A 13,713-nucleotide genomic window follows, 5' to 3' on the forward strand; every position below is an offset into this window, starting at 1 on the left:
TCTCTCTCTCGATCTGTCACGGATGATTTTTTAATAGTATTTTTGTCACGGTTGTATTTTTAATGATATATACGCGAAATTATGCACGGTCAGCAGGTAGGTAGTAAGATTTTACGACATGAAAATCACTTCCAGATGTTGGTCATTTGACGATACGATGTGGTCTATTCGGAACAAGTTCTCACGACCAAATTATTATGCTACCACACGAAAATTCACAATAAAATTTTTAGTTTTTCTTGCTTTCTAAATAACTTATTTTTTACAAATAATATTATATGTTCTACAAATGATTAGCTTTATATGATCTGAAACATCAAATAGAATATATTTCAATTATAAATAAAACATTTAATTTTAAGCAAATACCTTAATAAAATAACTTTAATAAAATTAATACAAAGTAATATTATTCAAATTACATATATATATATATATATATAAAGCATTATCAAATGATCATTAACAATTTTCGACAAATATATCGACAGTTGAAAAGTATTTTCTAAAATTTTTATCATTTTCGTTATTATCGACTATAGTCTCTTAAACATTTATTTATCAATGTATATTTTTATTTATAAATAGAAAATACAAGATAGATGAATAATTTAATGAAATAATTTTCGATAATGTTACTTTTTGTCAAAATGCATCAGAATTACTTTCTACTTCCATTATTATCAAAACAGCTTAATCTTTCATTTATTTAAACATCAAACCTGTCATCGATTCAAAATCGAATTTAATATTTATATTGTTTACATTAAAGATTAAGATATAATATATTTATAAAAAAAAATGATAATGTATTCAACTGACATTTCGTAATTAACATTTACATCATTGATCGCGTTCTTACAGCAAATGTAGAGCAAATAGTGGAAGAAGGACAGAGATAAATTAAAAATTCGGAAATCAGCGCCATCTCTAGAGTGGCGTAGATGAAACTAATATAGACAAGAAGAGTAAATAATAAGAAAAAGATAGAGATAATGTAAGAATTGATTATTAGCGCCATCTCTTAAATCTTTTTAGAAAGATTATTTTTTGAAAAGATATTTTTGACACTCAAAAGATACTAAAGATCAATTTTTACCTTATTTCTATCCTTATCCTTACTATTTAATCTCTTTACCTATATTGTTTTATTTGACACTTCAAAATAGTATTGATTCAAAAATTTTTAACTTATTTCTGTTTTTTTTTCCTGTTTTTATGTAATGATAATTAAATTAATAAATTAAATAAATAAATTTAAAAATATAAAATAATTTATTTTTTTTTTAATTTGCTTTTAATTTTTATAGTTATTAGATATTTTATTATTATAGGTATTTATACATAGTTATTTATAATTAATATTTTTAATTTTCTTTGTATATTTTATTATTTTTTAATTTAATTATTGTTATAATTAATTGATTTTTTATCTATTTTTATATTTCTCTAATATTTAAATTAATCATTAATATTAATATTTTATATTTTGTTTCTTTTTTATTATTTATTTGCGTCTCATGTGTAGATCTTTCATTTGATGAAACCTGTTGGTATCATTTTTATAGATTACACATGTTACAGATTTTTTTCATTATTAAAAATTTTTCAAGGATTATTCTTTAAAAAATGATAAAAAATCAAGACTTACTTAATGCAATTTAGATTCATATCAAATTTTTGAGTATTTTGGTTATTTAGATTGCAGATAGTTTTTTATTAACGCTTATCGTAAAACATAGAATTATCATGCGTAGAATGCATGCTTTTTAGAATCTTAGTTTAAATATAAAATAAATAGTTATGGATTAAATATGATTTAATTAAACATGTTCTGCACAAAATTATATTTCTTAATTTAAGATAAATTATAATATGTATTTTCAATCTTTTCATTTCTTCGCTTTTCAAGAGAATTAAATTGTTTTTTTTTATTCTTCTTTTGAATTATTTTTTCTTGAATTCTCATTTTTATGTCTAGAATTTGGAATTTTATTAGAGAATTTCTTAGAATTAAGATAATTTAAATTTTTTGAACGACATGGGATGACAGTAAAGAATGATAGATAACATGGAAAATAATTTCTTAGATTTTATTTTCAATTTATATGTATATTTTCTTTTTGTTTTCTTTTTTATATTAATATTTCATTCATTTTTTAATATTTATTTAATTTTTATTTTAATTTTAGTTAATTTTTATTTTGAATTCTTTAATAATTTTTTGAAATTTTTTAATTTGGCTATTTTTTGTGTTAAATTTATGTTAAATTAATTTTGATAAACAATTTTTATTATATTTTTAATAAAGGAATCTTCGTAAAACTTTGATGATACAGAAATCGTTAATTAAAATGCATTGTATAATACTTTAATTTTCGCGCGGTTTAAGAAAATAAGGACCACACGTTTCGACCAATTAGAAAGCTCCTAGGCGAATCTGTAGTGCATGATATCATTCTTCTCTCGAAAATCATCGAGACAGGACGCATCAATTCGATTTGTGTAACTTTGATTACGCAGTAAGTAATTTTACTTTTATTTTATCATCAAATTTGTAGATTACTGTTTTATTTATTTATTCAGTAATTCATTAACATTATAATTACGGAATTCATGAGTTTTTTAAATTCTTTTATATTTTTTTCTTCAATCATCTATTGAGGTTACCAATTTTGCTTGTATTATAACTATTCTAGTTAAAATTTCAATTTAATTATTGTTTTTATTTTAATATAATTTTAATTTTAAATATTTTTTTTATGGTTTTGATTTTTATTACAGATTATTGTTCGATTATGTCGAAATTACTTCGAAGGAATGCATACATCACAAGAATTTACTACACACAGCCAATAATTTTTCTGCAAACATGGTAATATTTTATTTCTTTTCGCAAAAATATATTTAGAATAGATTTTTTTGTTTTTTTATTCATATTATTGTACAATGAATGTATAATAATTAATTCATTAGAGCCAAAAAATCAATTTTTTTCGTCAAATTGTATTATTTTAATAATATATTAAATACGTCTTAAATGCGTCATCTGTTATGTTTATATATCTATCTCGCTTATTCGTCTATGTTATGTTTGAGAATGTAAACATTTCTTATATTACGAGTATTCCAAGAAATTGAGGATTCATGTCCACAACTCGATTTGTTGTCAAACTTTCGAGCGTATCCCCTCCTTAATTCACGACTCGATATAATCGAAATTGTGGAACGAGGTATCATTCTGCTATCGATATTAGTAGTGTTCAGACGTGTCATTTTTCTTTGAGGTGTGTGATTTATTTGTGCGTAATATTTGCTTATTTTTTGATGTAATTCTTCATTGTGATGAGAATTCTTTGTCATTTGTATACTATTATATAATTAATATCTTTGTTATAATTGATTTATTTATTATTATAGTCATTTAAAGGCTAAATTATTATCTTTTTCTTTATTCATCTATGTGAAGGTTAAAATTATCAAATAGTTCGTACTACAAGTTTTTAAGAAAGAATTTGAGTTTGATTATTATTTTATTTTAACATAATTAATTTTATTGTATATTTTATACTTTTATTTTAAAATTTTGGTTTTCTTCTTTTTAGATTATTAACCGATTATTGGGATGATATACAAGGCGGGAAAAATTTCAATATGGACGTCATCATACAGAAATGGTAAAGTTTAAAAATTTTACATTTCTATTCTTCTTTTTTTTTATTGAATTATTAGTGATACATATCATTATTAAGTAATATATAATTTAACTCGAAAATATTATAGTTAAAAATAATAGAAAATAAAACTAATGAATTTCTTAATGCATATTAATGCATATTAAGAAATTCATTAATCTATATATATAATATTGCCTTTATTCATAATTAATAATTTTATATAGCTTATATAATTATAACTTTATTAGTAGTTATTTATATAACTTTAAAAAATAATAATATTTTTGGAACAAATGCTTAATAGGAAGAAGAAGGAAAATATCAAAAAAATATTTTACTTCTTTTCCTGCTTTATTCCTTCCCATTAATCTAGTTTTAATTTCAGAAAATGTGATCACGTGCAATGTGATCTGTAGAGTCAGTGTTTGCTTCGTAGTATTTTTAATAATTTTTAGAGCATAAAAGCTCTAATTAAATTTAATTATAATAATTATACGCGAAATTAGAGTCAGTGTTTGTTCGCCGATTATATAATATAAACGGACGCGTTAATAATTTTTTATTTTTATTTTTTTATTTTAAATATTCGTTTTCGGTATAGAGTAAAGTCAGTGCTTCTTTGAAGAGTATAAAGCAATCATCCATCACGCGAAGAGGTAATTATACTTGCACATTTTCAATCATTTTATTTTATTTTTTATTATTAGAAGAAAAGAAATTGATATTTTAAAAACATTAATTTTTAATTTTTCTGAAATGAATTATTAGATTCTTAATTCTTAAATTTTAAATTAAAGTTTATTAAATTCTTAATTCTTTATTTTTGAAATTTTAAATTTAATAGAATATCTATTATATTTATTATTATTTTAAAATTTTTAAATAATCAAAGCTAAGTTTTGTAAAAAAAAATTACATATAATATTCTATATTTTGTTAAAGATGCTGTCATTGTGTCCCTGGATTTTTGAAAAAATTTTTGACCGCGCGCAATGCGGTTGGTAGAGTCAGTGATTGCTTCGTAATAGTATTTTTTTTTAGAGCACGACTGCTCTAATTTAATCTAATTATATATATTTAATCGCGAAATTAGAATCAGTGTTTGTTCGCCGATTATAAAACGAAATGTTAATAGTCTCTTATTTTTATTTTTTTTTCTATAAATATTCGTTTTCGGTACAGGGTAGAGTCAGTGTTTTTCAAGAGCATAAAGCAATCATCCATCACACGAAGAGGTAATTATTTTTTATTCTATTCAAATTCTTCTATCTGTAAAACAAAATCATTAAATTTTTAAATTTCAAGTTTTTTCTATTAGATTCTTAATTTTTATTATTATTAAAATCCATTAGAATTTCAATCTTTATTATTATTATATTATCTATTCTAAAAGAGTTTTATTTTTTCTTATTTCAATTTTTTCAAAATATGGATTGTGTTTTAAATTATGTTCTTTTGCTTTTTGTTATAGATATTTTACGACTTCCCACATTTATAGCAGCATAGATGACAACGCATCAATGGTGAGTCGCATGCATTTCTGTTCCTCCGGTCACTCAATCATGTCGTAGGATGAAAGATCCGAATCGACACGAGTGATTGGTTGTATACGTAGATTTTTGCACGAGCACAGTGACCACGGGTATTTATTATACCCGTGAGTAGTAACATTTTATTTTTCTGTGTTTTATTTATTAGATCAGGATAGATTTTCTTGCACACGCGTTTTTAACAAAATAATATTGATAATTAATATTGTATATGAATAAAAAAGTTTTAAAATAATATTTATAATTTAACAATAATAATTATATAATAGTAAAATGATGATTATATTATAATAATGATTGTTTATTATCATATGATAATAAACAATATTTAATTTTACCTGCTTCATTGAATGATTTTCTTTGTTATAAATATAAGTTTGAAATTAAATTATAAAAATATAATTTTGTATTCCTTTCGTACAAAAATGTAACAAATTATATGTGCAAGAAGATATTTCGTGACAGATAGATTTCTGAATCAAAACAACAAGTTTTAATTACTGTTATCATATTTTCGAAAATGTGTTTTGATGAAGAGATCATCTGAGGTTATTTTTTATTAATATTTTATTTAAAATCAATTATCCTTTATTATTAATTATTACAAATAAATTTCATATTAATTATTTGCACATATATATATATATATTTTCCTTATTTAATATAAAAGTCAGTAATAATTCATTATATTCCTAAAAATTTATTAAAATTTGAAATAAAAAAGGAATAGATATTAAAGAACATTAGTCCGTTAGATTGAAAATTAATACTTTTTTTAGCTCAGGATTTTCAGATTTAACCCCTTCCGTGTTCATTGCCAGGATCTCACTCACGTGCCCAAGTGCTACTTGGGTGAGAGAGAGGCAATGGGCATGATGACCTTAGTTCATAAGCTAATAAAAATTTCTCAGCGATTGACGATGCGTTAGTGTATCGTGCACGACGTATTTTCCATATTGTGTGTGTATGATTAGGCTATGGAATTGCGTCGTTTCAAATTATTATTCCATTCATGATTATCAATCAAATTACAATATATAATAACAATTTTACATCCGCTATTAAATATTGCGGATTATAACTAATAATGTTAGCTTATTGTTAAATTATAACAATACATATCATATCATTCAATCCAGTAATCTCATTTTCTTAGTCATGCGTATTATTTTAATCATGACTGTACATAATTACAATTGAAATACGATGCGAGTTTTTATCGCAATTTTCGCAATGGTCACTAGCCATCGTCAATCGATTTCAGGAAAATGGTACGTAAAGTTAGAGTATGCGAGTAGTGTGCCAAGCTCGGGTGTCGGAGGCGTCCCGGGACGTTTTCCCTAGTGTAGGCATTTTGCGCCCGAGTATTATGCGTGAGAATCGTGGAATGAGTGTGTTGGTGTGCCTGTTTTGCCATTTTTTAAATATAGGGCTAGGTAGGATAGGTAGTATACTTCTGGTGTGTCTGTTAATTATAAGTAGGTAGGGCCGGGCAGGTTGTCACAGTCTCTGGTCGGGTAGGCGCGTTTTCGCGTGACAACCTGTTTCAGGAAATAAAATTTGAAAAATCGAGAGTAAAGCTGAGACGAGTGGATTATGCCACTCGTTTCTGGTTCTGCTCGTCGAATTTTTCGAATTCCGCGGTCGCGGTCGTGATTTGGTTTCGAAACGAACGTTGCGCTCGAGATTTTGCGCATGTACGGAGAATGATTGCGATCGTTGGTCGTTCATGTGCACTCAGTTTTCGTGATTTAGTCATTTTTTTCTTTTTTTTTTCTTGATTTACGATTAGTGAATCTCGAGCCTAGATTTAAGTTTCAGCGGGCATTGCGCCCGAAGGAGGAAGACCGAAGAGGCCTCGACAAACTGTCGCGAAGAGGGGCTGCAACGAATGGCTTCTCATTTTTTGGATCTGTTTCGGGTCCAAAGGATGGGAAGTCATTGTTACTACTTTGTCACTGTGCTCGTTTTAGTAATACGTAGTATATGTTGTATCGTCTGGCCAATTTGCATGCTGGTCCATCGTTCATCCAGTCATCATGGGCAAATCGCGATTTTTTCATTAGTGTTGCGATATAAAATAATCGCGTTTGCTTTAGTGTTGCGATATAAAATAATGATCGCGTTTGCTTTAGTGTTGCGATATAAAATAATGATCGCGTTTATTTTAGTGTTGCGATTTTAAAAGTATCGCGTTTATCTTTAAATATTCTAATTATTATATTTAATCTTAAATTGTAAAGGCTTGATCTTTCTTTTAATTTTCTAGTATTGTTTTATTTTGTTTAATTTTCTAGAATTTGTCATATCAATATATTTTATAACTTTTCATTCATACAATAAATTTGCATTAAAGTCGTTTTTATGAATTAGTGTTGCGATTTGTTGCATCGCGGTTGTTTATTAGTGTTGCGTTGATGAAAAATCGCGTTTTTTTAAAGTAGTGTTGCGTTAAAAAAATTTGCCCAAAGTTTTCCACTGGAATTGTGGAAATATGTTCCTGTTTCTGGATCACCTAACCACCTAACGCAGTTAAAAGAAGAGCTGCACAATGGTGGTTATATAATAGCAACCACTGATATGGTTGCAATTCCGCTATTAGTGTTGCGTACAATAAAATGAGTGCATAAATTAATAATTAGTAATTAATGTTGCATGCTTCGAGTTCTATTTTTTTTGTTATATTTTTTTTCGTTTGTTTTTTTCTTAAATAAATTGAATTGCAAATATAATAAAGCACTCCTCGCGATTTCTTTTGAGAATTTAGTAAATTAGTGTTCCGAAACAAAAAACATATTTCACTCACGGTTTGTTCGGGTTTTTATTGAGTGGATGATTATTTTGATGGCTCTTCTAGCCATTCTTTCTTTCCTTTTTTTCTTTTCAGCACCCCTTATTATTACCAGAGCATTTGTTTCAAAAATATTATTAAATGATAGGTTTGTTTTTTTATTGAAAATTATGAATTACTTAATAATGATAATTTGATTTCTTTTAAATAATATGTTTTTTTCAGATATAAATTGTTGTTTTTTAATAACTAATCCAATAATTGAGATTTTTACAGATATCCTTTGAAGAGAGAATTAGAAGAAAGAAGTATACATATGTATTGTTACAAAATAAAATTTTTTTTTTTTAATTTTACTAAATTCTATTTTAAAGTTTGTTTCAGGAACCAAAAGAAAGTATCAGCTATCAAAAGAAAGTATAAAAGTATAAAAAAAGTGGAAAAATATAAAATTCTTCATTCTTTATTAAATTTAAATTGCAATATAGTTTGTTTCAGGAACTAGTCAACTAAGAAGACTAAGAAGAAAGAAGTTCAGAAGAAAATGTATAAAATTCTTCCTTTATTAGATTTAAATTGCAATATAGTTTGTTTCAGGAATTGTCAACTAAGAAGGAAAAAGCTCAGAAGAAACTATATATATAAAGTATATATGTATAAAATTTTTCATCTTTTATTAAATTTAAATTGTAATATATATGGAATAGTAATTTTCCACGTGGAAAAAAAGATTCCTATTAGGTAGGATATTCAAAAAAATTATTTAATTTTTATTTAAGTAGGGGCCCCTAAAAATAAAAAGAATATCTTTTATTATATTATTTGGATATTTATTTATCCATTAAATAGAAATAGAAGATTTAAGGAACAGGTAAATTAAGTTAGATTTATATTTATATTTTTAATTAAATTTGATTAGGTAATGATTATTTCCAAAATAATATATATATAAGAGATATTCAATAATAATAGTAGAAAATATTTTATATATTTAGTATTAAGTGCATGCATAATCAAGAATGTTAATTAAGTAGATAAAATAATATAATGTAGATAAGTTGGATAATGGGTAAAATGGTATAATATTTTATAGAAAGCACTTAGCATGCTTATTTTTTTTTGTGCTTTTTAATAAAATATTAATAGAAATTATATTGATAAGAATGTATTTCTTAATTTAAATTAAGAAATATTATTTTAGATTTAGATTCGTGTCGGTTTTCCTTATAATTTCTTTTGTAGTTTGTTTTGCACAACGATCAAGGGTTTGAACGTTTTGCAAACGTCTATCAAAAGAAAAATTTATTTAAAAATGAATATTTTTTTACGCAAAGGAGGGTGGATGGGACGTGGTTAGGGTGGGTCTCCTATCAGCAGCAACCTCCACGTGGTGAGACCTGGGCAATCATTATTATTTGATATATAATTTATAATTATATCATATATAATTAATATTATCATATAATTATAAACTTATAACAAATAATATGAGCTAATTGGCTGCGATTAGATTTAGATTAGATTAGATGTAGTTAAAATATTATTTAAAATTATTTAAATAATTGCAATATTTTCATTTTGATTTTTAAAATTATTAAATATAAACATAGATTTTTAATTTATGTTTATGTTTTAAGTTTTTTGACTTAGAAATTTTAATTTAGAATTTTTAAATAAAATTTGTAAATAAAATAAAAATATTTTTTTGATTAATAATTTTAAAGATAAAAGTTCATTTATATATTCAAAAAATTAAAAAATATATGTATAGATCTTGTGAATTTAGAATCAATTATTATATATTTCAATTAACAGTTTTATAAAAATTTATATGATCAATATAAATCTGTATAATCATTTATATTTTAATAAGGATTCGAAAAATAAAAAAAATAAAAAATAAAATTTTAATCATAACTTTACTTATTTACATATTAAATCTATTAAGATTTAAAATACATGAATTTTGAAATGAAATTTAGGAAAAATAAGGAAAAATGTATATAAAAGTCAGTCATATTTATTGCGACATCTTAGTGTTGCCATCTATTGTAGAATGTTACAATATATACTGTACAATATATTGAATGTTACTCTATTTTATAGTTAGTCCATGATAAAATTATTATACATTATATTATGGTATTATCTTATTATTGTTTTGATATGCCCTCTATCATTTAGAGTGGAGAATTTAGGAATTAATTTTATTTCCAACTGAAGTTAGGAGAATATATTTCGATGTTTAATTGTATGATATGATATTATTTATATTAAAAAAGCGATAAAATGTCAATAATGAAAATTTATATATTTTTACAATAAAAACTAATAAAATAATGATAATAAAAAGTTATCTTAATTATAAAATTTATAAATTTTCAATATAATTTCTGTATCATATTGATTGTGCATATTTTTATTTGGTAAAATAGGTTATATTAAAATATTAAATATGACTGAAAAGCAAAAAGTGTTAATTTGTGGAGATGTTGAGGGACATTTTAAATTTTTATTTAATAAAATTGATGCTATTAATAAAAAAAGTGGACCTTTTGATTTTTTATTATGTGTTGGAAATTTTTTTGGTAAAAATAATACAGAACTTGAAGATTATAAAATTGGTATAAAAAATATACCAGTTCCAACATATATTATTGGTGCTAATAGGCAAGCTGATTTAAATAATTATCCAGAGATAGATGGTTGTGAAATATGTCAAAATCTTACTTATCTTGGAAAACGTGGATTATATACTGCTAGTTCTGGACTTAAAATAGCATATATTGGTGGTATAGAAAGTAATTCTTCAGAAATGAAATCCATTTGTTTTGATGAAAATGATGTTATGTCGATTAAGCAAGCTTGCTTAAAAGGTCAACCTAGTTTTCGTGGAATTGACATCTTGATGAGTTCTCCTTGGCCAGCTGATGTTACAAATTTAGATCCTAATAAACCAAACTTTAAATATCAAGGTTCAAAATTAATTGCATGGTTAGCTGCTCAAGTAAAACCAAGATATCATGTATCAGCATTAGAAGGAATTCATTATGAAAGACCTCCATATAGGTAGATAACGATTTTTAATATTTAAAATAATATTTAAAATTAAAAATAAAATTTAAAAAAAAATTAGTATTTAAAATAAAATTTTTAGTTATTTATTTATTATTTTAATTTTTAGAAATCAAAGTTTACAAGAAGGAAATATTGAAATTGCAACAAGATTTATAGCACTTGCACCTATAATAAATAATCAAAAAAAGAAATGGTTATATGCATTGAATCTAACTCCTGTTGATAGAACTCGTTTATCTGATTTAATTATGAAAACTACAGATGAAACAGATACTCCATATCCTAAATCAATGTTATCAAATAATCCATCCTTACAAAAATTGGAACAGTTAAAACAGACACAATTTTTTTATGATATGGAATCTAAAGAAACAAATAAAAGATCAAAGTCTTCTGAAGGTTCTAATAAAAGATCAAAACCAGAATTTGATCAAGCAAAATGTTGGTTTTGTTTGTCAAGTCCTGAAGTTTCCAAGCATTTAGTAATATCAGTTGGTACAGAAGTTTATGTTGCACTTGCTAGAGGTGGATTAGTTGAAAATCATTTTTTAATTTTACCAATAACACATCATCAGAGCCTTTCTATTTTACCAAAAGAAGTAAAAGAAGAAATTGAATTATACAAAACTGCAATATCCATGTATTATGCTACTATGGATAAAGTGCCAGTATTTTTTGAACGTAATTTTAAAACATCTCATTGTCAATTACAAGTAGTACCGGTTCATGAAAATCAAATACCAGCTCTGAAAGAAACATTTATGGTATATATAGTTTTAATGATTGTTAGATAATTTAAATATATATTATTTATATTAATTTATTAATATTATTTATTAATAATTTATTAATATATTTATTAATAATTCTTTTGATAATATTTTTGTTTTAGGAAATGGCAGAATGTAATAATTTTAAAATGTCAGAATTGGCTCCACATACCGATTTGCAACAAATTGCAAAACCAGGTGTTCTATATTTTTATGTAGAATTACCAGGTAGAGAAAAATTATATTATAGAATAAAAAAAGATTTTCCACTTCAATTTGGTAGAGAAGTACTAGCTTCAGATAGAATATTAGATCTTGATGACCGAGCTGATTGGAAAGATTGTCAAATGGATGAAGAGGAAGAAATTGAATTAGCAAAACGAATTAGAAGAGAATTTCAACCATTTGATTTAGATACTTAAAAATATATAAAAATTCAACAAATTGGATGTTTTTAAATATTATAATTACATGTACATATATGGAATTTTTTGTAAAATATATAGATACTAATTTATTATTTTATAAAAATAATCAATGAAGATAGATATTGTTCTTAATTAATAATTTTATTATTTTTTTTTTAGAATTTTAGTTGGATCTAATTTATTTAGATCTATTTTTTTTTATTTTGGCACTGCAGCTGGATCTAATCCACTTAATTTCATTTGTAAGGCTATATCAAGTATATAATCGTAACATTCAGTCCTAAAGAAAGAATATGTTTAATAGATAAAAATAAAAAAATATTCAACAATTAAGATCAAGTTAAAATTAAATTACATACATAGTTTTTGCTTGTTGCCATGTATCACCCCAAACATAAATACCATGTCTTCTTACTAATACAGCACAAGTTTCTGGATAATTAAGAATAATTCTTTCCAATTCATATTTTAAATCTTCTTCAAATGGAGTATTTTCTATTATTGGTATGACTAATTCTTCATCATAACGATATGATCTTCCCAATTGTTGATTTCTTATACCTGTATTATGTATTTATATATTTTCATAAATAAATAAAGAATTATATATTTTGTACCTTTTATCATTTCTAAGTGGGTAACACGAAATTCTTTTCCAGGCCAATGTAATGTTACCATTACAGCAAATTTTGAATGAGTATGAATTACAGCTCCCGCATTTCTCCATCTGTATACACACATAAATAATGGAGTGCACTGTGATTTTTTTAATTTTTTCTCGTTTGGTGGCAATTCTATATCATTTCCACTAATATCTTGTACAAATAATTCATCTGGACAAATGCGTTCTTTTTGAACTCCAGATGGAGCAATATAAATTTTTTCTCTGTAAGTATTATAAAATATTAATCTATTACATATTTTTTAAATTTTATAAAATATGATAATTTATAATATTCTAACTTATGTTTAATAGATATTCCTCCACCAGTACCAGTTACCCATCCTAGATTGTAAAATTGTTTACATAATTCAGGAATTAAAATTCGTGGATGATCCTAAAAATAATAAAAAAAATATTAAAATTATGTATTAATAATTATTATTTTTATCAAAAAGTTTTTTTAAATAATACTTTGTCAAAAATATTATGTTCCGAAGACATGGTAATTAATAATTGGAGAACTTTGAACTAATTTTACTATATTTCTTGTACAATTATTATTATCAATTCAGTAGTCACGATTATAACACAGTATATTAAGATACACAGTATATTGTACAGAAATTATAGTTGCTTACGTAGTTTCAATATTGATATAGTCAAGTAAAAATACAATACATGCAGTAAAGTATATATGTAATTCGTAATATAAAAATTTGATATGGAATTAATTGATTTTTTTTTTAATTTTAGTG

At 24.2% G+C, this 13,713-nt stretch overlaps 2 protein-coding genes across 3 annotated transcripts; one reads left to right on the forward strand and one right to left on the reverse strand.

Annotated features, from left to right (window-relative positions):
- Positions 1-9,379: 9,379 nt before the first annotated feature.
- LOC108002425 (CWF19-like protein 1) lies at positions 9,380-12,910 on the forward strand. Of its 2 annotated transcripts, XR_003698732.2 has the most exons (4): positions 9,380-11,087; positions 11,203-11,860; positions 11,989-12,339; positions 12,454-12,910. XR_003698732.2 is itself a non-coding variant. In XM_017064103.3 (3 exons), the coding sequence occupies exons 1-3, from the start codon at positions 10,474-10,476 to the stop codon at positions 12,286-12,288; spliced, it is 1,572 nt and encodes a 523-aa protein (XP_016919592.2). In that variant the 5' UTR covers positions 9,380-10,473; the 3' UTR covers positions 12,289-12,910. The 2 variants fall into 2 exon arrangements, 1 of the variants encoding a protein (XP_016919592.2); XM_017064103.3 differs by having other exon boundaries at positions 11,989-12,910.
- Positions 12,251-13,573, reverse strand: LOC108002426 (probable methylthioribulose-1-phosphate dehydratase). Its single transcript, XM_017064104.3, has 5 exons — positions 13,430-13,573; positions 13,258-13,352; positions 12,912-13,180; positions 12,654-12,855; positions 12,251-12,574 (listed from the first exon to the last, which is right to left on the reverse strand). Exons 1-5 carry the CDS (start codon positions 13,457-13,459, stop codon positions 12,493-12,495), a joined length of 678 nt encoding a protein of 225 aa, XP_016919593.1. The 5' UTR covers positions 13,460-13,573; the 3' UTR covers positions 12,251-12,492.
- Between the last annotated feature and the right edge of the window lie 140 nt (positions 13,574-13,713).

This window comes from Apis cerana, linkage group LG1, assembly GCF_029169275.1.
Source record: "Apis cerana isolate GH-2021 linkage group LG1, AcerK_1.0, whole genome shotgun sequence".
Lineage (NCBI taxonomy): Eukaryota > Metazoa > Arthropoda > Insecta > Hymenoptera > Apidae > Apis > Apis cerana.